The following is a 27,116-nucleotide window of genomic DNA, read 5'->3' on the forward strand; positions in this document are numbered from 1 at the left end:
CTGATTATTGCCCGCCATTTACAGACATTAAACTCTCTCACACTTTAGTATGTTAAAAACACAAAGGCACGAGTTCAATTTCAAGACATTTATTCGTATGTTTTAGACAAAACAATGTGCTGCCCTAGCATACCTATTTGTTTCCATAAAGCATCTGATCTCAAATATCAGATTTAAGAGCATGCAAAATGAACAGTATGAATATGTTATTACTGGATAATGAGCAATTAAATAGGCTTAAAGGGGTGACATTTATTTTTGCTAAAGTGCCGTAACAACATAAAGCAGGCCGCATACACTGCTATACAAATACACAGTTGTCTTAACCAAAAGTTCAAGATTAAAAAGCAGTGATGTGTGGTCAAGGACTGAATGGTCTTTATCGCCCAATAAACGAGTACAGTTAGAGTTCTTCTACAAAAATAATATTAAACAGGATGCATTATAAACAAACCTGATGTCCAGTGTGTGCGTTTGTATGAGAAAAAGCGGAGATGCTCCCTGCTATGCTGTAAAAGTACATTCCTCCCTCACCCTCTCTATTCATCAAGACGAGACAGAAGGACCCTTAAACTCATAACACGAGGAGGGCAGTAGTTTCAGCACATATAAAACACGATCTCTGCAGAATGTAAAAGCTCTGAAGAAAGAACTGACTCATGTTCTGTCAGTAGGCTGAATGCATTCTTGGCTTCTTTTTTTGTGATGAAGTGTTTACAGTATGTTTTGCCCTAGATGTGTGGGATACTTCATTTCATGGTCCAGTCTCCAGGCCTTCAACTCTATACGCCAGAGCCTTTAGTCACAGTAAAGTGCCTTCAACCCCATCCTTGTCTCTTCATTCCAGCTTTGCCGGGGATTTGACTTTAAGAAATGGGTGTAGAGATTGTAATCGCGCCATATGGTTGCCCTTCCTTGGAAAAAAAATGTGAGGCTGAAAGAAAAACATTGCATTTCAATTACACAAGTACATTACAGTGATATATATATATATATATATATACAGTCAGTTCAATTTAATTTTATTAACGTAGCACAGATTCCCAACATGGAGTTTATATACACTTGTAAAAAACGTGTCACCGCTGTCTTGAGTTTCCAAAGAATCCTTCAACTCTTAATTTTCAATGATAAAAATATGGAATCACATGTATTTTTGCCCCCCAAAAACAGTTGCATATTTTAGTTCTTTGAATTGCTTAAATTACAATTACTAGGTCAAAAATATACATAAAATAATTCTATTAATTTGGTTAAATGTGCTTTAGCCATTTCCACCTAAATTTGCTGCTTTTGGTAGCCATCCACAAGCTTCTGGTTGTATATTTGACTTCTTTTCCTGACAGAATTAGTGCAGTTAAAGTAAGTTTGCTGGCTTTCAGACAGACCTGTTTCTTCATCACGGTCCACAGGTTCTTTATGGGGTTTAAGTCAGGACTCTGGGGAGACCAGAACCTTAATTCTAGCTTGATCTAACTATTTTTTTTAATCACTTTTAAGTGTGTTTGGGTTCATTGCCATGTTGGAACACCTAACTGCATCTAAGACCAAACTTTTTAGCTGAGGAATTTAGCTTTTCCTGAAGAATGTGGAGGTAATCTTCCTTCCTTATTATTCAATTTACTTTGTGTAAAGCACCAGCTCCACTGGCACCAAAACAGCTCTAACATGATAGACCATCGCCACTGTGCTTGACTGTAGGTTTGGTTTTCTTGGGGGTACAGCTCATCTTCTCTCCTCCAAACATATTTATGGTCACTGTGGCCAAATAGTTACTGCATAAATTTCCTTTTCTGATTGTGGCAGTGACGCAACTCTACTATGCACTTTATACTTTTACAGTTGTTTGCATAGATTTTGGCATCTGAAACATCTTCGGATTGGCTCTAAGTGGCTCTCCCTACTTGTTCAAGTCAATGTTCTTCAGATCTGGACTCAGCTCCCTTGACTTTCCCACTGTCGTGTTTGTGGCAGATTCTAAAGAGTGTAACAGAGAGGTCTCATTTCAACTGGCTGAGACACATCAGCAGCTGCACGCACTTGTGATGACTGTGATGACATGCATAGATCTTTGCAAATGGATGCAAACGTTTGCTGACGGCTCTATGATGGTCAGCTAGGGCTTTGGTTTTAGATATAAATATACCTGAATAGATCATGAGTGCTCCTCGGCGCTGCCGCTGAAGGAACGACTCCGGATGTGGTTCCTGAGCTGCTCAATCAGCTCTGGGTTCTGCTGCTGGATCTGCTGGGCAAACTGTTGTCCTCTGACAGAGAAGTGGGATAACTCTGGTTACCTGCTGAATTTATTTCTAGCAGAACAATATCTTTCACAAAGCAAGATGAAGAATAGCTCGGTTTTTAATATACAGTGTAAGATCTCCCTGTGAGACTTTAGGTAGCATCTTATTTCTTCATATTGTGGACATTTGCTGCACAGGTACAAACCAGAAACAACAAAAAAGCTTCTAATGCTCCATTTCTACGCATAAAATATTCTCCAAAAGGTACTGTTACTCAAGGTGTATCTTTTAGGGGCTCTGTAATGTGAAACTATCACATCAGTTCAGACAGTAATTAAACACAGCCGATGTCCTGGATGAATGACAGGAAGGACTTCCTCTGCAGTATCTGCAAAGATGTACTCTAACATCACAAACCAGCTTTGAGCCACAATAGAGAACAATAGGGCAGTCTAAGGCACACCTGTGCACTAATCATGGTGTCTAATCAGCATCTTGATATGGCACACCTGTGAGGTGGGATGGATTATCTCAGCAAAGGAGAAGTGCTCACTATCACAGATTTAGACAGATTTGTGAACAATATTTGAGAGAAATGGTGATATTGTGTATGCGGAAAAAGTTTTAGATCTTTGAGTTCATCTCATAAAAAATGGGAGCAAAAATAAAAGTGTTGCGTTTATATTTTTGAGTGTAAATAAGGGTGTAATCAAGCAACTCTTTCAGTTCGGTTCCTTGTACTTACGCTTCAATCAAGCTGGAAATGTCTGACAGGCCTCCAACTCCTGCTGCTGGACCTCCAACTGCATTAGACATCATTCCTGACATACTGACCACACAGCAGCAGTAAGTTAGCGTGTGCTGAGACTCACTTTAAAACTTTACATCGCACCTGAAAGCTGAAACAAATGTAATCAAGCACACATTATACTCACAGCTGTTGCACTTGCTGGTTCTGCATAACACTTGCAGCCTATAAAGAAAAATCAAGTTGAAATTCACCATGTCTCCCCAAAATGAATTACAACCAGAATGTATTTCTGATGGCGTTGGTGACATTGTAGTAATAGTAATCTAATATCTAATGCGATGGCACCTGAATGCACACACGTAGCTATCAGGTTTAGATGTGTCTTGGCATTGCTGCTGCAGTAAAACTCTCGCATGCTTGGAGAAGTGTTCTTGGCCTGTCAAACGTTCCCATGTGTCATCGTATAACGAGTCTGGATTCCCCACGCTCAGACAAGGTCATTTCCACTCGACAGTAACTTATGTTGGTTAATGGGCTAACTGTCACTCATGGGATTAATTAGGGAAAAATATCAGAGACAAAACAAGCGTAAAACACCTGTCTCAAGGACCAGTGGTAAGGATCCTGAATGGCAGATTGAGCCTATTAAACAGCGAGTGAAACTTTCAGCAGGGTTTTTATGTGCAGGGCACGTATGGGAACGGATGCTCTCACCATGCTGATGAAGGCAGGGTTGTTGATTAAACTCGCCATGTCAAATCCTAATCCAGCTGCTATCTGTGGAACACATTCACAGGCAAAGGTCAAAAACAAACATGGCCAGGTAATCACTACAAAGCCCTTTTCAAACACAGGATATGTAGCACTGCTGGCATTTTGTCATTCATACATAGGCCACTTTTATTTTAATATCCCTCATAACTTCATTCACATACACTTTATTTGTCATATAAACAAGGTTTACAGTACAGCCAGTGACATCAAGCATAAAAAATCTAAATATACTAAATCTCATATGCAACAAATGATTTAAGTGGAGGTTGCTGTTAGATGCTGACAAATCCTGTCTCCATGTTGGGGATTATTTGTAATTAATACTAATTAATCATCCATGAAGTTGCTGCTGTTGATCCACATGCACACATGCAGCAACTGTTGCTGTAGGTATTTCACTAAACTCAGAGGAAAGGTTCCTGCAAACAGCTAGAAGCAACAAACTAACCTTCAGCTCCCATTAATGTTTTGTTACATTTGTTATTGAAGAATCCTATTAATCTAACCTGTTCTAGTCTCTGTCATCTGTCATGGCAGGAAAGTCTTACTTTGATGGACATTTCGGTTTGAAAATCTAGAGCAAAATGGGTGAGAAATGTGCTTAGCGACCTTGGCAGCAAACTATGTCTTTTACTTTGATGTGTTTGATCAGTATTGGTGGTGAAATGTGGACAAAGCCATCGGCAGTTCCTTATGCGTTAAAATGACCGCATGAAGTTCAGGTGTGAGCTTTGTTGAACGTCATGTGAGAATGTCACTGGGTCCGACCTGGGAAGAAAGCTGCGGCAGCTTTTACTGAAAAGTGACCAAGGTGATCAATCACATGAGAAGCTGACGTGTTCACATGCCCGTCAGATTAACAGAAAGAACTGCATGTCTTAAAATGGTTTGCATGAGCTTTAATTGAATACATGCTGTGTTACATAAGGGCTACAAGTGGTTACATCTTTTTATCTACTTACTGGGCTGGTTGCTTCTTTCTGCTTCTGCTCTGCAATCTTCAAGTTGGATTTGTAGGTGTCATTCTCAGGGTCTAATACCAAAGCTTTCTTGAAGTAAGAAATTGCCTCTGGATACTTGTTCATAGCTGTCAAAGCCAAACTGGGGAAGGGACACGAATCATTTATGATTATGGAGCAAGCAAAAGTGTGTTCAGAAATGTCTAAATAACATCGACCTCACCCCATCCTCCCATACGCTTTGCTGTACGAGGGATCGATCCCAATGGCTCTCTCACAGTCCCCAGTCGCCTCAGTGTAATTCCCCAGTTTACTGTGAGCTGCAGCCCTGCAAAGTGTGAGATTCACTGCATTCAGACACGTAATGAAAAGGAAGAGAGTCAAAGCACTGTCTTGTCCAATTCAAACATTACATCATGCCAGCCTGACATCACAAGCTATTCCTGCTCAGCTCTGTTTGTGCCATGCTTTATCTGCTGTTGATTAAAAATCTGTGAACCACAACAGAAGCACAAAACTCAGTGCAAAACCCGTGATAGAATAGAGTCATACTGCTCGCTTGTTGTAAATACCTGTTGCAGTAGTACACAGCGTTTCTTAGGTCCAGATCGATGGCCTTTGTGTAGCACTCCACTGCACATCTGTAGTTCTCCTCCTTCATGTGATTGTTACCTGAAGATAAAATATTGAGTTGTTCACAGAGTACATACACAGAAAGACTGCTGCTACAGCACCAGGCCAAAGATAACACTCTGCTTTTTATATTTTGGACAGATGCCTGGCAAGACCAGAAAAAACAGACAAAATTCAAGTTGAGCATGATAGGCAGTTGTTGATATAAATTCTAATATATGGTAAAGGTCGACACTGGTACTATCAATTACCTAAAGGGCTGCAACTCACAGTTCTTTTCATTATTGATGAATCTCCCGATTGCTCTCTTGATTAATTGGTTAATATTTTTCCTATGAAATGTGTCTTATATTTTCTCACAACTTGAGCAGAAATATCTAAAATGCATGTTTTATTTGACCAACACGGCAAAGATATTCTATTTGCTGCAGTGTATAGAAGGACAGCAGCAAATCTTCACACTTAAGAAGCTGGAATTCCTGATAAAAAAGGACTAAAACAAGTAATCAGCATTAAAATACTAGAATATTGTAATTTTCTGTCAATTGACTAATCCATAACTCAAGTTTCGATCTCTTCACTTCCTGTCCTGCAATTTGTTGTTTATAAGAAACATGCAGATGTAACTGTAAGGTGTCTGCATCCATTTTTTCTATCAAGGCATCAATTCTCTTTGAAGTCACTATGGCTTTTTGGAACTTAAAAAATACAGCTATATCTCTATTCCACCTATGAATTAGTCAGTTTACAATGTAAAAGGAGCTTCAGAGCTCCAAAATGTTCTTCCATGACGTAGCTGGCAGCATCTAAGTCCTTACAGGCAAGTCTCACTGCTCAGCAGCCAGCATGGTGACGCCCCCAGGCTGTTATGTCATGCTAACAGAACAGAATCCTGTCTAAATGAATGGGCCAGTTATGAGCCATAACTGTAACTTCAATGCTTGCCGGGACATAAAAATTGTATGTATACAATCACAAGTAAATCTAATAAAGCCAAAGTTTGGTAACTTTGCCACAAAATAAGGTTTATTCCTACAGCTTACAGCTCCACTCTTTGTGCACACAGTTTAATGACATCACATTTGAGGAATGCAATATCTGCAAAATGCATCGATTGTCTGGATGTTTTCCAGTTTGCTGGTATAGAGCAGTGATTGGCTTTTTGGGGTTAGGAAAAGGACCATGTGTCATTAAACCACTACGTCTTCCATCCATCCATTATCTATACACCACTTAATCCTCATTAGGGTCATGAGGGGCTATAGTATATCCCAGCTGACTTATGGTGAAGGCAGCAGACACCCTGGACAGGTCAGCAGTCTATCACAGCACTACATATAGAGACAAACAAGCACACTCACATTTATACCAACAATTAACTTGTCCATTTTTTTGGACTGTGGGAGGAATCCAGAGAACCCAGAGAAAAAACACGCATGAAACAGGGAGAACATGCAGACTCCGTTCAGAAAGACCCCAGGCCGGGATTCAAACCGGAGATCTTCTGGCTTAGCAACAGTGCTAACCACTGAACACTGTGCAGCCACCATTATTCTCCTTTAGAATTCTGTTCAGGATTCTTTCATTGGCAAGTCTTTCCATATAACATCTCTGCCAGTGTTTCTGATCTTTCTGTTCATGTTCTGACCTGGATCTACCATAAAAATGTGTTAGTCCTCACTCAGATCTTACCACTGTTTTAGGTCACAGGCACATGAGGACAGGGAAACTGAAACTGAGGGCATGTAAGGATGGTGATGCAGCTGAGTCTCACAGGTCACACTGATACTAACACTTCACAGCAGATGAACAGTAAAAGGACTGAATACATCCCACTGATGAACCTTTGAGACACATTTAATTATTCTATATGAACATATTATTTTCTTAAATTCTCCATCAAAACAGATTTAATGAAGGAGCTTGCTATATTAACAATTTTGCACAACCTGAAGTAGCAAAAAGATTACGATCAGCTATTAAGGATGCTACAGAGCGAGGAAAAGAGTTCAAATTTGGCGTTGTAATATTACCTTCATTCTTAAGCTGCTCTGCTCGTTCAATGTCTTCAGGAGACGGGGAAGTCTCTGGCAGGGTCAGGTTGTCATTCTATGCAGTTGCAAAACAGGAGAGTCATCAAATTAACAGTGACAGAGGACATTTTGGCCTGACTCAACGAAAAGCAGTGGAGTAATTAATAACATCAGCCATTAGGCCCTTCTAGTTAGCTGAGCCAAGAAACCAGAGCCAGTGAGTGAACATGCACTGTCACACCTTCATAGATTGCAGTATTATTTGACTGGTACCAACAAGCTACATGCCCCAGTGTTGTGCAAGCTAAGTTGAAAAGTTCCTGTGCACTCTATATAATTATAAAATGCTCATGCAAAATCTTACTTACAGTGCTTACACGAAGTATTCAGTTTTCCGCTTTGATTGCTTTTCAGCATTGAATCGTGGTCAGTTTAATTTGGCTTTTCTGTCAATAATTTACAAAAAAGACTCTTTCATGTCAAAGTAAAAACTGATTTCTACAAAGTAAAGTCAGCTAATTAAAAATAGAAAATGCATTCAACACCATGCTTCATTGCACTCAGATGATTCTAGCATCAAATGGATGCACTTATGTTGAATTAGAGTCACTTTAAGCCAAATGTTGTCCGTTTTAAATTTTGAAAATGTGGAAAAAATATATATAATTTTACAGCAAAACTTCTGGTGTCCACATTTACAACATTTTTGGGAAGTCTTTGAACATTTTTTGGGTGGAAAAAAAGAAATATTCAAAATGTTTTTAAGAACATTCACAAATTTTTTTTTACCCACAACCAGCAAAATTAGCTGGATTTTGGTTGATTTTTTGTGTGAATGTTCTTAAAGAAAATATCAGAAGATTTACTGGTACACATGTAATAATTTTTGATATTTTTAGGATTTTTTGGGAAGATTTTTACTCATTTTTTGAAAATATTTACAAGAAATTTCTTGCCATATTTGGGAGATTTCTTTAAATAAAACTTTTAAGGAATTGTTGGAATTTTCTTCCTGAAGGTTTTGCAATTTTTCAGAATTTGCTGAATTTTTGAATTTTTTTTAGACGAGGAAACTACATTTTTCACTGCCCGCAAATGAGGACACAGGAGGGTTAAAGGGGGTGAATACTTCTGCAGTGACTTACTTTACATTTTAGACATGATTCTGCAAAAATCTGTTTTCCCTATGACATGAAAGGTCAATTATATCGACTATGATTAAACGTAGAAAAGCAATGAAAATGGAAAACTTTCACGCAGGTGGGGTGAATACTTTTTAAAGGTGCTGGATATACTTTTGTGTAATATTGCTCCAATGTAGCGTGCAGAACCCACCTTGAGCAGGGAATTGAGGAATATCTCCGTAAGTGGCTGTGGCACTGCAAGATGGCAGTCACTGGAGCTGATCTTGAAGGTGGTCTCCAAGCACTGTATCGCAACTGTAGCGGAGAATCAGTGAAATGTGACCGAACAATTTAAGATAAGAGCTAAGGAACAGGTCTACGAGTTAACAGCTTTATCGTGGTGAGTCAGAACTTGGCTGCACATTCTGAGACAGAAATGTAAGCTGCCCTGTCCTGTCACATTCTGCTTATCAGACCCTAATTTATAGTCACTTGCTATTTGTTTTGAGGAGGAAAGCTGCTGTTTATTCCCTTGTGAAGTAAAAACAAATCTGCATGACATATCAGTTCATTCTGAAATGGACAGGACAGAGCAGAGTGGCCTATATTTGTAAAGACGGCTCCTAAAGTATAAGTGCACAGCGAGTCGACCTACCTTCAAGGCTCTCCTGCTCATCAGAATTCAAAGCACCGCAATGTGTTTGATCTCGTAGGAACTGCACAATAGAGAATGCCAGGCGCTTCTCCACGGCCATTTTTACCTAGAAACTGCTGGGCACAGTTGTCGAAGCAAACAGAGAGACACCCACGCACAATGACGAATGTATTACTAATTCATTTGGTTCATTAAAAATGTTAAAACCACACGTTTAAACAATGCATAACTAACAGACTCTGCACTTAACAAAAAACAAATCTAGTTATAAATTCACAAACACATTTCTGGCACAGCACTGCTACAGTTTTTCTTTCTACCTTCACTTCTACACAGATTGTTCACATACTGTGCGATTAAGTATGTCCCTCCCTGATTTCTCAACTGACACCTGCTGCAATAGATATTTTTGGATTTGCTTCAACCAGTTTCCACTGTGCTGCACTTCAAAACAAAACGGAAAGTCCAGAGCCTAATAATGGAATAAACCAGAGCTAATATTTTAACCTGTTTTTAAATATGACAAGACTGTTCAATAAAAATATGCTTCACATTTCTACTAGAACAGGTGCTGTTTTACTTTCAGAGAGATATGGTCACATGCATGCCCATTTCTGCTTGCTGCTTTCCAGTGAATCTGGCAACAGAAGCTGTAAATAAATGTATGAAGTATCTGTGAATCAACTAATAAACCACTAACAAACTCATCATTTCATAATGGTGACCAACATATATTTATAATGCTTCCCAAGAATGTGGAACACTGAGTATTTATAACATTAAATATGTATAACTAAATGTGTAGAAGTCAAACCACAAATACACATTATTTAGTGGGTTTTTACTCCATTATTTAGAGCAAAAAGCAGATTTAGATAACACATTCTCAGTGCTTGTAATTCATGCATTTATCATATTATCATAACTCATTACTTATGCATTTGTTTAGTACAGTGTTCAGTGTTTAGTGGGAGTTGTAATGGTTTGCTAAATGTTCTCAGTGCCAAATTCTGTGCATGAAAATAGACTTTTTTTCTGGTATTAAATGCATTTGTAAAGGTATCTGAATCACCACCTACAATATTAACTTAGGCAAACACTGCAGGAACAATTTATTGACTTGTTAACAGCTACATGAACTGCCATATATTTTTAAGAGAAAAAAGCTGGAACTCTCTAAATCTAGTTTCCTAAATATTACTTTTTTCTGGTTTCTTCAGCTTCTGTGACGATGAACTGAATATCTGTGGGTTGTGGACAAAACAAGACATTCATCATGATGGGCTTTGGAAAATATTAATCAGCATTTTTCATGAAAAGACCAAACAACTAATCGATTAATCAAGACAATAATGAACACATTATTATTATTATTATTATTATTATTATTATGATTATTATTATTATATACAATAAAAATAACAATTTGGTTGCAGACCAACAGCATGTTTTCCTTTTTTAATGATTTTTTTTGTATTAAAATTATGCATTACATTTGTTTGTGCTCACATTGCTCTGAAATTAAAGAGTAAAGGTTTTAGAAAAACCCCATTGAAAATTGTTCTTAAAACAGGAAATTAGCCCTCTAAAAGGTTAATCCCAGCATATCAGTATCTCTTACAACCACAAATAGAAAGGATGCATGCAGCTCTTGTTTCCAAGACAACTCACGGGAGGATGAAAGCAAAACTATTCTTGTTTCTGACAAAACAAACGAGCATTGCTCCATTAAAAAAAAGGTCGGTCACTGTTGCTGTTGCAGCTTCTTCTTTCTCTGTGTGACAGATTTAGTCCCAGACAATCAGAGCAGCTGGGAGCAGAGAGAAAAAGGCCACAATATTTTATATATTTTCTGGGGGGTAAAATGATTTGCAGGCACAAACATTGCCTCATATTTCTGTCACGTGATGACGCCATGCGTTGTTATGTTCATTTGGGGCTCCTGCCTCCCTGCTACTCCTCCCTCACTGTGTGTTGACACACGTAGATGCAGTGATGCAGGAGCCGTGATGTAATACACTATCAAGGAGCTGTTTGGATTCACCATTCTGCATTTAGATTTTACTAAAAAAAATGCAATGCATGAGAGCTAATTCGAGCAGATAGCACTGGCAGGTGTTTTTTAAAAAGCCTATAATAAGCCTGATCGTCCAGAACTCGCGCAACTGTGCAGCCTGATGAGAGATGCTGGCTAAAACTAACCACCATCCTCAAGTGAAAGGCAGGAAAACAGCGGCAGGAGAGGCGACAGAGGTCAGCTTCGGATCCCTGCACGCAGCGAGAAGCCAAATTATAAATAACATAGTGTCTAAGGATGCTATTCGGTGTCCCCCCCGCCCACCTACCTGCGCTCTGATCCAGCTGTCTGCTGCCGCCGCGTCATGAGGTGCTCGCGTCGGATTGAGCGCATCCTCCTGTGCGCATGCGCGGTGACAGCGGAAGGTTATCATACGCGAGAGAGGAGGGAGAGAGCGGTCCAGACCGGTGTTGCTGCTGCTGCTTCTGCTGGGATTCAGCTACAGTAAGAGGCGAAGAAAGTGTGCTTTGCGCATGAAACCGCCGGCATGTGCGCTCTGAGAGTTGTGGTTTGCAGGTACTTGTCACTACCCTGCCGAGCTGTTTGTGTGTTTGAGCTGTTCACATCAAACTTTGTTTTTGCTGTTCTGTTACACGGTTAATTATGAAATTTCCCAGCTCCTGTGCACCTGCTGCTTCCACGTTTCGGCTGCGAGCTGCCTGACACTTCCTCTACATGCTTTTACCAACTCGTTTTGTATGCCCATGAAACTCTACACTGATTAGTGCGTGGGGAAGGGTCACCGCTTAACGTGGACTAAAATCCTGAGCACGTTTCATGTGTGACCTTGTAGAATTTACTGCCAGTGTTTGCATTAGCAGCTGTTCCAATGGAATAGTCCGGTTTTAATTTGAAATGTACAGTAATATTCTCTTCAACTTAGATTTGAGTGGCATGGCTGAGAGATTATCGTGAAAAGTGTTCAATTTAGGTCTATATAAATTATTACTGATCAATTTTAATTGCCTATTTTTTAGTAATGGCCAGGAGAAAAGTTTAATTTGAATCTAACATGCAGGTAAAAATCTTGACCCTCGTGTTGTCCTGATGTCCACATTTTCAACACTTTTGGGAATTTTTGAACATTTTTTTGGTGGAAAAAAGAAATGTTAAAAATGTTTCTTAAGAACATTGACCAAAAAAAACCCCAACTATAATCCAGCGAATTTTGCTGGATTTTGGTTGATTTTTTTAATCAGTGTTCTATTAGAAGTTTTACTGATATATATGTAATCACTTTAGATATTTGTACACATTTTTTGAAAATATTTACAAGAATTTTCTTGCCAAATTTGGGGGATTTTTGAAAGTGCATTTTTTAAAGGATTTTTTTTAAAGAATTATTGGAATTTTCTTCTTGAAGGTTTTGCAAATTTTCAGAAATTTGGAGAATTTTTTGCTGAATTTTTGGATTTTTTTTCAAACAAGGAAACATTATTTTTTGGTGCTCATAAATGAAGACAACAGGAGGGTTAAAGTCAACACAGCAATAAAAAAAAGCACACAAATTCGTAAATGCGCACACATAAATTTCCGCTTGATACACATTTGGTGACAAAAGCATTTAAAACTGGAGGTGCATGTGGGGTGATCAGGTTGAGGTTGAGGCTCCCAGTGACTGGCCTGGACTGGGTGTCATTGGACCCAGCACAGGCGTTCACATCCATCAGCTGTTGGATCGGACAGCCAGGACTGTGTGACTTATGTGGCAGTGGTGGAGGACAAAAGGTTGTGTGGGTTTTTGGACCACGAAGTCAGTCCTACAAGGAAAATGACCAGCTGTAGCCCCCACCAGGCAGGTCTGTGGGTACAGGTCTGCTCAAGTGACAAGAGCAAAGTAGCTTCAGACTAGCGCACCTTGGGAGACCTGCACGGCAACCAAAGGGAGAGCGAAGGCGATGTTGTAAAAAAAAAAAAAAAGTACGTCGAGGTTAAAATACAAAGAGTGGAAACTCATAGCTTTAGAGAAAAAGTTTGCACTGTTACATTGAAAAAGTAAAAAATTAGAAAGCTCTGTTGACCAAAAAGAAGCCCCCAGTTAAGCAATTAAAGCCAAAGTAATACAAAGAAAAGTAGAAGAATGTACAGTTGAGAACTGTTAAGAACATAGTTAGTTAGCTGAAAAAAAACATCATACTTAATGTAGAAAAGCCCAAAATTATCAACAAAATTCTGCATGCCATTCTAGACTTCACAAAAAATGTTGAAATGAAATTCAGCTCAGCATCTAATCTCTCACAGATGTGCTCATCCACAGGGTGGTGTTAAGCTTCACTGTCCATGATAGGTCAGAGGTCAATAAGACAACAGAGCTGAGATCCTACTGACCAACTGACTAAAATGGTGTCAAACATAAATTTATCTTGTACAGTTTCTATGAACAAGGAACATATGTGCTAAAGACAAAAGTCCTCATGTGTTTTCTGTGATTCCAAAGTATTTTCTTCAAAGCTAAACCTGTAGGATGTGTGTTGGGTAGTTTATCTCAGATTTTGGGGACATTCCGGTGATGTTAGAGTTCCTTAGTTTAAGATTTTTAAACTGTTTAGTTCACTGTTCAGTACAAAGTTTGGGGTGTTATGAGCAGAAGAAGCTGGGCACTCACAACAAAGGAATTCTGCAACTCTGTAGTAAAAAGTGACACTCTGAGACAATCATCAATGTCTTTGAAAGGCATCCTGCTGCCCCTGTCCTATATTTGTCAGTGAAGTTTGTGCTTTCCTTGTGTGCTTTAATGGCAGCTTGTGTGTAATGCATTCAAGCAAAACTAATGAACATTCTGTCAAACAAGGTTCTTGTTGTTGCTGATTAAGTTTCTACCACCAGTACCTATCACTGAACTTAAACATATGAAGTCTGAGTAGAATATCCAATTTTCTTCCAGGGTCTTTAAACCCGTCCTGAGAATGACTATCCAGAGTGGATCAGTGGTATCTGCCAGAGACTGCTCTCAGTGGAAAATAAAAGGAACACCCTGAGGTGGGACCTGTCTCCAGATGAGATCAGGACCATGACAGAGAGCCTGATCGCCAGAATAAAGAAGGTCTACGATGACATTGGAGCTCTAAACATAGAAAATGTCTCAGTTGAAAACACCCTGGAAGCCTTGGCTAATGCCAAGCTGGATTATGCCTGTAAGTCCTAAAGGATAAGTCTGCTGTATTCTTCTTGTTCACAATTCCATCAAAAGACCGAACCCAACAATACAACAATCCCACCAACAATAACTGTCTGTACATGTGTGCCATAGAGCTGCACTGTTGTCCAAAACCTATAAAAAGTGTTTTAGTGATCCCCACTGGTGCAATGGATGTTATTATAATGTACTTCAGCTGGTGATGAATTTCATTGTTGCTTCATCTGTTGATTACTTGCTTGATAAATTGGTCATTTATTGCAGTTATTCTTCTAGAAAATGTTAGAAAATGGTAAAAAGAATAAAATGAGCAGAGGCCAAGGTCGCGCCTTGTTTTGTTCGACCAGAAAATCAACATATTTGAGATCCCAAAACCAGTACAAATTAGTTTGTTTTTTGCAATTTTGTTTCATCAGGTGCCTCTCCATGATCACAATATTTGTAGTCAATCCCTTAAACCATTGGTTCCTTAAAGTTCCAAATGTGTATTCATCCTCAGCTGAAAATAGTCCCACACAAATGTGCCATTTCCTTACATCTGAACCATGTTTGCTACAACTTTCAGTAGCCAGTTGTTTTGGGAAAATACAAATTGCCATTTTAACAATAAAACTACATATTAGTGATCTGTTTTTAAATATTTAAGTCTATTGAACTCATGGGCATGTGGCTAAGCATCACAGATAGTGTAAGAAAATCAGAAACACTTGCAGATTCATCGATTCTTTTCGTTTTTCAAATGATTGTTTCACAACGTATATTTTCTGTAGAAACGGTCCTATATTGTACAAATCAATGTAACTTTAACTGCTGCCTCTGTGTGTTTGCTCTGTTCTCTCAGCATCTCGTCACGTTCTTGACTTCCCCCAGTATGTTTGCCCTTCTAAGGAGGTTCGGTCAGCGAGCACAGAAGCAGACAAGAAGCTGTCTGAGTTTGATGTGGAAATGAGCATGCGGGAGGATGTGTTCAAACGCATTACTGCCTTGCAGGTACACCTCGTGTCACATTCAAGGCCTCAGGTCCACTAAGCTGTTGATCTGTTAAAGTAACCTTAATCACGAAAGTCTAATGTGTGAGTATTAGATGCATTTATCACAGCAGCAATGCCACTGATATATTATTTTCACATTTTGTGCCAGCCAGAGGGCAGCAGATGATGTATGTGTTGGACTTAAGCATTTTCTATTAAGATCCAGTACACTGTGCCCTCATTTAACCCCACCACGGGTCCTTATTTAGCCCGGGCAAGAAATTTAATCTCATCTAATCAGTGGTAGCCAGTGCCGTGTGTGGTTTCATGCAGTGCTGGCAGACATGCAACATCAACAGGTGAATAAATTTAGCAAAGTGGCCTGGATGGTTTGTTTGTTTTGACAGGAGAAGCTCCAGGATGACATTTCACCTGAAGAAAAGAGGTTCGTAGAAAGACAAGTTACACTGGGCCAGAGGAAAGGATTGCACCTGTCGAAAGATATACAAGAGGTAATGCAATGTGTCATCACGTTATTAAAACTGTAATCATCTAGCATCAAATTATAACTTCCATGCATATCACAGTTAAAGGGTTTTATTATAGATATTAGTGTTCTCAGCGTTTCATAATTGGGGGGGCAAAAAGTAGGATCAAAATAGAATCTAATCGTCTGTTAGTTTGTTCTTTTAAAGATTAAATGTGTGATTTTTGGTGAGCTACTGAGTGCCTGTCTTTGGATTGCTACTTGTAATTTTTTGACTAATTTGTGTTACATGATGAAAATTAAACTTGATTTCCTCTCCTGGCTTTCTTACTCTGTCCCTTTCTCTCTTACAAGGAGATAAAACGAACTTCCAAGCTCATCAGTGAGCTCTCCATAGAGTTTAACAAGAATCTGAATGAGGACAGTACGTTTCTAGTTTTTTCTGAGCGAGAACTGGGTAAGCTTATTTGCATTAAACGATCTCTGATGGACTCTCTGATAGTATAAATATGTTTTACCTGTTTTTGCTTATGTCCTCTTCTTTTTAAGGTGGGCTAGCTGATAGCTATCTGAATGGACTGGATAAGACAGCAGAGGGACAGTATAAGGTGACACTGGAATATCCCCATTACTACCCCCTGATGAAGAGGTGTCACAATCCTGAAACCAGGAGGAAGATGGAAACCGCTTTTCACAGCAGGTGTAAAGAGGTAATTGGAGTCTGATAATGAATCTGTGTGTCCTGTACTGGCAACCATTATTCATGTCCATGTTGCACAACAGATGATGCATTTACACCTGCTGTTGTCAGCATTCATTGGGTTCACTGGGTTTTCTCTACATCAAAATGTAATATTGTAGAGTTTAACCCAATGTTTAAACTTGTTGGGTAGTATTGTTGCACCTTGGAAAGCACTTTGGGTCAACATCTATTGTTTTAAATGTGATACATAAGTAACAGTTGACTTGAAAAATAGTGCTGTTATGATATGATATGAAGTCATAATCGCTGTAAACACTGTTTTCAATACTAGTCCTGGTTAAGGTTTTATTCCAAATAGCAATTTGATGTGTTAGCATGCTGTGGATTATTTCTTGAATCTAGAATTGATGCATTATATTCAGATAACCTTTACACCTTCAAGGGATTCACCGTAAACAAGACGGATTGTATTCTGTCATTTTATTTCAAAGGTATCAGCCTCAGTGTGTAATATTCATTCTCCTACAGTCTTCTCAGAGCTGTATTAAGTTACTACTAATACACACTAAACATTTCATGCTGCTGCTGCACATTCAATCATTCAAATGTCAAAACGTGGATTTTATTGTGTGGAATACAATGGATCTGTTACTGAGGTTAGCGCTAACAGCAGTTGTGTATGAAAAGACATGTGCAGTCTGTGATAATGCAAGTATTGATGGTATAAAAGGGTGCAGCCACAGGGAGCTGTCAGATAAAAAAAGCTGCAGGTGACAAACTGCATATGTTAGATTCCTCAGCACAGTAATAACTGCAGTGACCTCGCATTGTACTGAAAGCTACTCACTCCATTTAGAGCATATATTGTTGTTGTTAATGACATTATTGAGTTTGTATGCCTCCACGGTATTGTTAACAGAGCTACATGTTGCTCTGCTGTTGTATTTCTGACAAAGCTGCTCATCAAGGAGTGGCCTGTCACGCTATCTCTGTTTGTTATCCTTTTGTCTCTTCTTTCGCCCCAACCGGTTGAAGCAGATGGCTGCCCTGCCTGAGCCTGGCTCTGCCGGAGGTTTCTTCCCATTTAAATGGAGTTATTTTCTCCCCACTGTTGCCAAAGACCTTGCTCAAATGAAACTGTTGGATTTGTTTCTGTAATATAATATTGTTACATCTTTAGGCTATTATGTTAAGCGCTTTATGATGGCTTATATTGTGAACTGGTGCTATCTAAATAGAATTTATGAATAATAATACAATTTTTTGCTGCAGCATTTTCTCAGGACGTAATAATAAATGGCATGAGCGGATTTCTGCCACGTTATAATGGAATACTATTCTAAACAAGCGGATTTTGAGTTGTGGCGCTATGCAATAAAGTCAAGCTAATGAATATATAGTGGTAGTGAGTTCCAAAGTCACGGTGCAGAGCATCTGAGGACTGTGGCAGCAGTGGTGCTGAGTCTGAAAATGGGGACAGGCAGCGGGGCAGCAGGGGGAAACCTTAAAGAGGGGGTGTAGAGATGGAGAGGGTCTGTAAGGTACGAGGAATTCAGGTTATGAAGGGCTTATAAGGTGAGCAGAATCTCGTAATGCATCTGTTGTTGAAGAATTTATGATGCGGTCAGTGATATGTTACCACAAGTAATCAAAGATGTCCTCAAGTCAACTTTGACTGACATCCTGAGATGTGTAACTTTAATAAGGGCTATTAAATGTACTCACTATGTGTGTCTGAAGATTCTCAGCCATCCAGCTCAGGGCATGTCTAAGTGCTAAGATGTTTCAGCACTTACATGCCCAATTTATACTTACACTGCTTTACATGTCCTTTTTTTTATCCAGGTAAACACAGCAATCCTTGAACAGTTGATACAACTGAGGGCAAAGGTTGCAGACTTACTTGGTTATAGTACCCATGCCAACTATGTACTGGGAATTAACATGGCTAAAAATGCGAGCAATGTGTCTGACTTTCTAGGTATGACCCCTCTGACACCTCACCTCTCTGCACACACGCACACATAAAAGCATTTTTAGACATTTAAGATGAAGCCTCGCACCATCTGATGTAGATATTCGTCTGATGATCTGTGAATCAGAGAAATGTACATTTGATACCTCTTGCACATTCATCATAGTGTTCTGTATGTGACACCTCATGCCTCCGCCATGCTTACTGTATGTTATGTAATGTGCAGTAATTTATAGCGCATGGAAGCATGTTCATTCATGGTCATATATACAAAGCAGGAAGGGGCTAAGTGAGCATGGCCAGCTTCTTATCATAGTGCCACTCTGTGATAGGCTCTATGTTATGATTAGGATGAATGCAGAGGTGATTAAAATGGATAGAACTGAATGATGGCAGGTGTGATGGTCTAGTTTAGTGAAACTTCTGCTGTTTATATAAACTATCCTCACACAAGTTATTAATATAAGTGCAATCAGAACATAAAGGCAAGTGAGATCTGATTGTGTAACAGAAAATGTGGTACCCTGCGGTTATATTTCCATTTAATGACTGAGTGATTCCAATGCTTTCAAATAAAACACTTTCAGAAGAAGACAGCTGGAAAGTTTAAAAATTACATACTGCACATATGAATGTGTATCTGAAATAATGAATATTTCCTTCTCCGTCTCTTTCAGACACGTTCTATGAAACACTAAAGCCCATTGGAATCAAGGAGAGGAAATATATTCTTGCTCTTAAGAAAAGGGAGTGCTTGATGAAGGGCTTCCAGTTTGACGGCAAGATCAACGCCTGGGACTTGCCCTATTACATGAACCAAGTGGAACAGTGCAAGTTTGCGGTCAACAAGGACAAACTAATTGAGTATTTCCCTCTTGATGTGGTGACAGAAGGACTGTTTGGTATCTACCAGGAGCTGCTGGGTCTCAAGTTCACCGAGGTGGAACATGCTCATGTGTGGCATGAAAATGTCAAGCTTTATTCAGTGCAGGACACTGAAACAGGCGAGGAGATTGGTCAGTTCTACATGGACTTACATCCAAGGTAGAGAAAGTGTCACTTTTTATAGAGACAAGAAATCATCCTCATATCCTTCCATGCATAAAAATGAGTATAATATGATCAGTTTACCTACCATTATAGAAACCTGTAAGGCCTAGGCTATCTGTGACTAGAGCTTTTGATCTTTAAGTCACTGGTGTTAATGTTTGGACGTCTGTCTAAATGTGACATTTCACCAGGGAAGGAAAATATGGCCACGCAGCTTGCTTTGGGCTTAGGCCTGGCTGCAGAGGGCCTGAAGGAAAACGCAGGCTTCCAGTTGCAGCAATGGTAGCTAACTTTACCAAGCCCAGGAAAGGCTGGCCCTCTCTCCTCCAGCACCATGAAGTGGAGACTTATTTTCACGAGTTTGGTCATGTCATGCACGAGCTCTGCTCGAAGGTAGGCCGCTAAGAATTAGGCCTGCAACTAATGATTATTTTTATCCAGTCAGGATTTTCTTGATTAACCCTCTGATCCCAGTCATGTGACAAAAATTCTGGATATACTATTAATAGTATATAGAGTGACTGTTGTTCAGTATTAGTAACAAACTGTTGAACATGCTGTTTTAGTTTAATTTTAATTCTTATAAAAGATGAGAAAGAAATTCAACTTTCATTTTTTCTTTTTCACAATTTCTGAACTTTTGACTGTCATACTGCATAGGAGATATTTTTAAATTCTCTGCATTTCTAATTATGGTTGTGCTGTTTCCATGGAGATGCAGGACTTTATATTGCAAAATTAATCCACTAAGTAAAAGTGTGACAAGATAAAAAACAAATGCATAAACGGCTGCCCAGAAATTGCTAAAGGTTCAGAGGGTTAATCAGTCGTTTATGTAAAAAGCATAAAATTGTGATAATGTTGATCATGTTTCCCAAAACCCAAGATGACATGCTCAAATGTTTTTTTTGTTTTTTTTAAATGATTGAAGTAAATGAATGCAATGTGAATATTCAGTATAGAGTTTCATTATATTTGCATAGTATTTATTGTGTATTAACTGAAATGGGGCAGTCAACATTTTTCCTGTGTTTGTATCAGACCACTTTTTCAGAATTCAGTGGAACTCTGGTAGAGACAGACTTTGTGGAAGTGCCATCTCAGATGCTCGAGAACTGGGTGTGGGAGAAGGAGCCTCTAAAAAGAATGTCTGGCCACTACAAGGATGGCACCCCCATCCCAGACAGTCTGCTCGACAAACTGATTGCTTCCAGAGTTGCCAACACTGGTCAGAAACTTGAATTTTCACAAATAAGAGAATGCTCTATAATCATATTTATGCTGAGGTCAAGAGTCGGTGTTGATGTTTTTGCTTCTTCTTAAGGCCTAATGAACCTGCGTCAGGTGGTCCTCAGTAAAGTGGACCAGTCACTACACACCAGCCCTCATGCAGACACAGCTGAGGTGTTTGCACAGCACTGTCAGGACATCCTGGGTGTCCCCGCTACACCAGGTCAGTTGCAACAGCAAGTATGCAGAGAAGTCTCACCATTAAGATTTCTATCGGTGATGACAATTTCTTCGACTCATATACAGACAAAGAAGTACTTCAGTACAGTTATTCTTATAATAGATAGACTACAGTCATCATTCAAGGTTTGTGCCTTTTTCATGTATCCAGCACACACATTTTTAATTTCTGTTAAAGCTTGAGAAAGAAATAATATTAAAAAAGAAAACAAAAAAAATTTAATTCGCATTCCAGTCTTCACCTCTGGATACTGATCGAAAAAATTACTTAGCTGAGTGGCTGGGCTCGGCCTTAGACATAAGGTGAGGAGCTTCGACAGCTGGAATGGGCTCAAATTAGAATCACTGCTCCTTCGCGTCGAAAAGAGCCAGCTGAGGAGGTGATTATGATGCCTCCTGGGCACCCTCCTTTGGAGGTTTTCTGGGCAAATCCAACAGCCAGCAGATCTCGGGGTAGACCCAGACTTGATGGAGGGATTACGTATCTTATCTGACCTGGAAACACCTGAGGAGCCCCCAAGGGGAACTGAAAAACACTGTGTTTCGAATGCCCTACTTTGCATGGAGCCATAGATGGACAGATGGATGGATCCTAAACCCCTCCCACCAACTTGGTATCCGAGTCATTTAACAATTAATATTTGCAGATACCTAATACAATTTTTTATAAGATAATACAGACTTGAAATATTGGACATTAGCTGTGATACCTCTTATGATTTATTTCTGTAGCAACTAGAGGAGGTGGGCAGTTCTGTGTCAGCAAGCTGAAAGCATTGTGGAGGTTTTGCTAATAAAGAGGCACCGTGACAAAGACTTAATAATGACTTTAATGGCCGGGGCATGTATCAAATTAGTCTGGGATAAACTGGGATAACAATTCTTCATCTCAGTGGCATTTATAACAGCTGCCATTGTGGCACTGTATCATGTGTCATGGACAGGAATTCCAGTACAGGACAGATGTCCAGCTTGCTTATTTTAGGTTATAAATTTAGCAGTAATTGACTGATAAAGCAGCATTTGTTGAGAACATTATTTAAAGTCACAACATGTGTATGGCAACAAGCGTAAACAAAAGATTGGGGTTAGGTTTGTGTCAATACCAATCAGTTAAAAATTGCCTGTATCCGGGTGCCCATGTAACTCAGCTGGTTGAGCAGATGACCCATGAACAGGGGCAATAGTCTGCGATGCAGTAACCTGGGTTTAATTCCAGCTCACGGCTCTGTGCTGCAAGTCTCCTCCCTATTTTTCTCCCTACTTTCCTGTTTGCTTATCTACTCACCTGTCTAATAAAGCCAACAAAAGACAAAAAATACTTAAAAAATTGCCTGTATCCAGCACAATCTCGATTCTAGGATATGCATTACTGAGTTAGCTTTAGCTGCACCCATGAGTCTTTGGTTATGCTTAGCAGAAAGCTAAGCAAAGCATTCGGTGTAGCCACTCGTTGCCATCTTGCATGACATCTACCTACATAAGATATCCAACACATTTATTTATTAGGGGAAAATGAAGTTAGCAGCTACCTTGTCCAGGGGAGGACAGTAAGCGCTGAATAAAGTACTTATTGGATGTAACTCCAGTTGAATTAGTATGCTTCGCTGGCTAGATTTTCTGAAGCCTGAAAAAAGAGCTAAGAGGAGGTGTGAAAGTCTGATTTCCATTTAGATGACTTGAATTCCAGTATTCTGAATGATTCCCCCATAATAGCAAAATAATACTGCTTATCCCAGCTTTAATTATTTGTATCAAATGCCATTTCTGTCTGATAACAAACATCTGTTCTCTGCAGGTACCAACATGACAGCCAGTTTCAGCCACCTGGCTGGAGGATATGATGGCCAGTACTACAGCTATCTGTGGAGTGAAGTCTACTCCATGGACATTTTTTTCAGCCGTTTTAAAAAGGAAGGCATTATGAATCCAGAGGTTGGTCTGATGGATTTTACCTTTACATCTGTACATCTGATTGTAATCACAAGTGCTTTTCCTTATGCTAACTTGCTTCCCACCCTTGCATCTCTTCGCGTCTTCCTTAATCCTGTTAAGGATGCCAGGATACACCAGTTTTTCCTTACTTAAGCTCCTCTAGAAGCCTTCTCGCTGCACGTCTCCTTGAAGTGCATTTAAGTGCTTATAAGATCCTCCAAGAAAGCGAAGGATGTGAGGAAGCATAAGTTAGCATAATGAAAAGCTCTGTTTCGGTCTTGTTTTTGTGCGAATATCTTCATCTATACATATGTGCCTTGACACAGGTTGGAAAACAGTACAGAAAAGTGATCTTGGAAGCTGGAGGCTCTGTGGATGGAATGGACATGCTGAAAACCTTCCTTGGACGTGCGCCATGTCAGGAAGCCTTCTTCCAGTGCAAAGGACTGACTAAGTCACAAGAAACACCTGTTATAATCTAATATATCTTTTAATTCTTTTTTGTCTAAGCAATATTTATTTCTAATTGTCTGGATGCATGTTCACGATATTAGAAAAACAGCTTTCGTTCGGGGTTTTGTACTTGATTTCTACCTGTGCAAATGTGCAGCACATCCGGGACGGTCCCCCTCATGACATGTACAATGGGTCCTATTCACAGCAGTCATTTTGACTATAGTAGGGAAAGCAGAAGTGTTACTAATAACATTAGCAATGGCTGTACTCAATGTAAAAGTCCCAATAAGCCCTGGCAGTGTGACAGTAAGCCGGCATGCTCCGTTGACCTTTTTCACAGCAGACATTTTGACTTGTCATCTCAGGAAAATCACAAGTGAAACTAATGTGGTTAACAATGGCTCTGTCCCATCAAATGTCCAGGAAAGCCATGACAGAGAGCAACACTGCACGATACCAACAGTCTTTTTACTTTTAATGATGAGGCAGAAACATTGAGATTTTGGGATATTTTGCTTTTGTAATGTCTTCTGTTCATACTAATGTGATAAAAAACTCACATTTGTGTCTTTGTGCTTGCATATTTAAGTAATAATGTTTTTTTAAGGGCCTATTTCACAGAATTGTTTTTTCTCAACCTTTCAGTTGCATTCTTCTCTGTATTCTGAAGGTTCTTCCTGTGGGCTTTGTTCATGTATTATTCACAGCCTTTTTTATTGAATATTTATACCTAAAAACATAGCAAAAATAACTTTTTCTTTTTTGACCTTTGACAGTATGTTCTGATTTCACATTCAGTATCTCTGCTTAAGTTGTTCTTTGGTTGCTTTTGAATAGTGGGAGGAGAGCAGTAAGTATGGTGGTCCACCCCCACAGAATTTAAAGCATCAAACACTTCATTTCCTGCAGTGAGCTAATTTTTTTTATGCACAAATTTGTGCCTGGTCATATTTTCTGGACCCTTTTAACCCCTCTGAACCTTAAAACCCACTACTCATATGTAAAGAAACTGCTAAAATTACTTAATTTATCAATTGTCTTTCAACTGTTTATCCATAAAATGGCATCCCAATCAAAAGATAAACCAAATCTAAGCTTTCAATCATGATACTTCATCAAAACGACTTTATTCTACATCTCTCATTTTGAAAATTGCATTTGCCCTCACCAGATTCTTTAAAAATAATTCAATCCATGGAATAAACCCAATACTATTAATGACCAATGGCCGCTTTACAAAAATTAAGGGACTTTTTGGCTGAACTGCCAAAAGCCCCTGGTGTTTACATGGAGGCTAGTATGGAAACCAATGAAAAATGTTTGTAAAATATCTAATATGTAGAGCCACTATGTTTTTTTTTTCCAGCATTGGTGACACCTGAGGGCACCTGGAGAAGTCATGTACATGTTGATTGTAATTTTTATTTTTATTTACTATTTTTTGAGGATTTACTAGTGCAAAAAGACATTAAGAGTTCTCTCAAGCTTCAAGCCATGATTGTGCTGTTTTCCGTAGAGGTGCAGGACTTTTTGGAAAAAAAACGAACCAACAGTGAGTAAAAATGAGACATGAGAATAAAAACAAAAACACCCAGAAACTGCTTGGCTTAAAAATCCACTCAAAACGAAAAAAAAAAGTTTTACGTCCACCAGGGGGCGCCACAAGATAACAAGAACTGCTGTAAATAGTGCAAACACCTTTTGTATACATGTAGATGGGTTTAATAAAATGTTTTTTGTTTTGTTTTCTTTGCTTCGTTTGTGTACTGGATGTACAATCTGTGTGATTCTGTGTCTGGCATCTAACCTAAAAGTGAAACGCTGTAAAGTGAGAGCATTGGGGCAGATAAGGGGAATCAGTGACAGTATCGGGGGTAGATAGTGGAAGCAGCATCGCGGTGGTGGAGCTGGAAAGGCGACTTCTGGTGGACGGACAGCCTCCTCCTGCATGTAGGCGCAGAGATCGCAGAGAAGAAACTCGCCGCTTCATGTTGCCTCCATGTAGCTTCTTAGTCGACTGTGTAGAGCTGCATTTACTGCAAATGATTAAACACGAGGAAATTATGACTGAGAACATCTGGGTGCGGCACACTTCGGAGGAAAAGCTCTCGCTCAGCCGGAGGTCGAACGCATTTTTGCCTTTTGTATTTCCTTGCTGAATGTCGTGGACATTTTGGATTTTTTAAATGTTCTGTGTCATTAATTCGTACCAGTTACGGACCGTTTTGCTGTCATCTTCGCCTTTGTTTGTTTTTCCCCGAGTCGCACTTGGAAGGTAATAGTTTAAAGTGTGCAAACAACTGGGGACGATAAAGAACTTGAGGGCGGCTCGCTGAGGAGAATGTGCGCACTGGGCCAGCTTCGAGTTGCTCTTTAAGTGGGCAATGTTAGCTAGCTGCTAGCACTAGCCAAATCCTATTGAACTGCCTACAAGGAAATCTGTGGAAGCTAGCTAATGCCCACTTTTCCAAGTATTTTTCGGATAGTAGCACCCTGTCTGTAACCTGGACATCACCACACGGGACACTGACTCGACGGCAATTTAGGTAAGTGTCTTTGTTTGCGCAAGTTTCTGCTGGTGTCTGTGGGGCCCCTTACAACATGCTAACGCTGCTGCTAGCTGCCTGCGCCGAAGCGGAGGATCGCTGAAGTCCCATTCTGATGCTGTCCGACTTGTCGATTTTCACTGTGAAATCGTAATGTTAAAAAACACTTCAAGCGTTGTCCGTTTAGAAAAAATCGTGACAACATTCCCAGTCTAATACAGCAGTGATTTCTGGTTTATATGTAGAGATTTTTAAGCAGCTGTCTGTGTTTTCGGTGGGTTTCTCGTCACACAGCTGTACATGGCTCCCAGCAACGCTGCTCGATTTACTTTTATTTGTTCGCAGTCAACAGACCATCCAGTATAAGGCAGGGTGGTACATTTAAAGCTGTTAATCAATATATGTTCCTGCCACCCACAGGGTCAGTCATTAACCCAACAGCTGCACTGCAACAACAGCAGCAGTCACATCTTTTGTTGCGGAGCACCTTCACCGCTTCGACGGATGACGAGGATTAGTGCGCCGTACTCTCAACATATCGGCGTTTTCATTTTCCCACCACTTCACTAATCAGATTACTATCCACACTTAACCCCACTATAATTTAATCCTGTTAAGATTCGAGATGGAATCGGAGCTAATCTCAGTGTTTTTTGATTTTAGGAATTTCGGCAGGTCCCTCCATGCCCTTGTTTTTTTTTGTGTGTCTGTGTTTGGGAAATGCGGAGAGAAATGTCACCATGAAGCAAGCAACGTTTAGATGGAAATACGTGCAAGAAGCAAGCCTGTGGTTTTTGTTTTTTGTAAGCTATCTGAATTACATCCGTGTATGCATTGCGGTTTTAAGTGTCAGCCTGATATCATGCTTCTAATCTAGAGCTTTTCCATGTCAAGTTAAAGCTGTCACACTGAAATAGACATATTTGTGCACGTTGTTATCTAATGTTACAATACACAACTAACTTGACCCTGCTGAACTAACCTTTTAAACTGCTCAAGAGAATAGGCTCTATCGTGTTAATATTTTAGCACTGCTTGTATGTAGTTGGCAGATAAATGTCCTTCAGTTCAGGCTCCTTCTGTTGCCTTAAAACTCCAGTTTGATGATGGTGTTGTCATATATTTGAATTTGATGTCT

At 39.6% G+C, this 27,116-nt stretch overlaps 3 protein-coding genes across 29 annotated transcripts in view; 2 read left to right on the plus strand and 1 right to left on the minus strand.

Annotated features, from left to right (window-relative positions):
• Positions 1 to 73: 73 nt before the first annotated feature.
• On the minus strand, positions 74 to 11,614 carry sgtb (small glutamine rich tetratricopeptide repeat co-chaperone beta). Of its 2 annotated transcripts, none has more exons than XM_022191600.2 (12): positions 11,518 to 11,614; positions 9,173 to 9,285; positions 8,729 to 8,832; positions 7,394 to 7,469; positions 5,300 to 5,399; positions 4,951 to 5,055; positions 4,731 to 4,869; positions 3,709 to 3,771; positions 3,179 to 3,216; positions 2,989 to 3,072; positions 2,147 to 2,267; positions 74 to 934 (listed from the first exon to the last, which is right to left on the minus strand). In XM_022191600.2, exons 2-11 carry the CDS (start codon positions 9,270 to 9,272, stop codon positions 2,156 to 2,158), a joined length of 921 nt encoding a protein of 306 aa, XP_022047292.1. In that variant the 5' UTR covers positions 9,273 to 9,285; positions 11,518 to 11,614; the 3' UTR covers positions 74 to 934; positions 2,147 to 2,155. The 2 variants fall into 2 exon arrangements, with proteins under 2 accessions (XP_022047292.1, XP_022047293.1); XM_022191601.2 differs by having other exon boundaries at positions 9,173 to 9,288; positions 11,518 to 11,606.
• Positions 11,615 to 14,133: 2,519 nt separating this feature from the next.
• On the plus strand, positions 14,134 to 25,178 carry nln (neurolysin (metallopeptidase M3 family)). The gene is given in 13 exon segments (XM_022191596.2): positions 14,134 to 14,201; positions 14,204 to 14,383; positions 15,227 to 15,375; positions 15,764 to 15,868; positions 16,198 to 16,300; positions 16,393 to 16,553; positions 18,392 to 18,527; positions 19,199 to 19,565; positions 19,763 to 19,964; positions 20,613 to 20,799; positions 20,896 to 21,024; positions 22,840 to 22,976; positions 23,303 to 25,178. Coding segments are annotated over 13 exon segments (2,058 nt in total). The 5' UTR covers positions 14,134 to 14,155; the 3' UTR covers positions 23,459 to 25,178.
• Positions 25,179 to 25,282: 104 nt separating this feature from the next.
• Positions 25,283 to 27,116, plus strand: part of erbin (erbb2 interacting protein) — an 88,192-nt gene continuing 86,358 nt past the window's right edge. For all 26 annotated transcript variants that reach the window (XR_007937504.1, XR_007937507.1, XR_007937505.1 and 23 more), the window contains exon 1: positions 25,283 to 25,978. The gene's annotated coding sequence lies outside the window, so the exon portion shown is untranslated. The remainder of the gene's footprint in view (positions 25,979 to 27,116) is intronic.

This window comes from Acanthochromis polyacanthus, chromosome 18 (genome assembly GCF_021347895.1).
Source record: "Acanthochromis polyacanthus isolate Apoly-LR-REF ecotype Palm Island chromosome 18, KAUST_Apoly_ChrSc, whole genome shotgun sequence".
Lineage (NCBI taxonomy): Eukaryota > Metazoa > Chordata > Actinopteri > Pomacentridae > Acanthochromis > Acanthochromis polyacanthus.

Coding starts and splice junctions, on each gene's coding strand:
- sgtb (XM_022191600.2), bottom strand. CDS start 9,272: ATGGCCGTGGAGAAGCGCCTGGCATTCTCTATTGTGCAGTTCCTACGA. Junction 5,400..7,393: donor AGAGCAGCTTAAGAATGAAG/GTAATATTACAA, acceptor TTTTATCTTCAG/GTAACAATCACATGAAGGAG. Junction 2,268..2,988: donor ATTTCCAGCTTGATTGAAGC/GTAAGTACAAGG, acceptor CTTCTCTGTCAG/AGGACAACAGTTTGCCCAGC.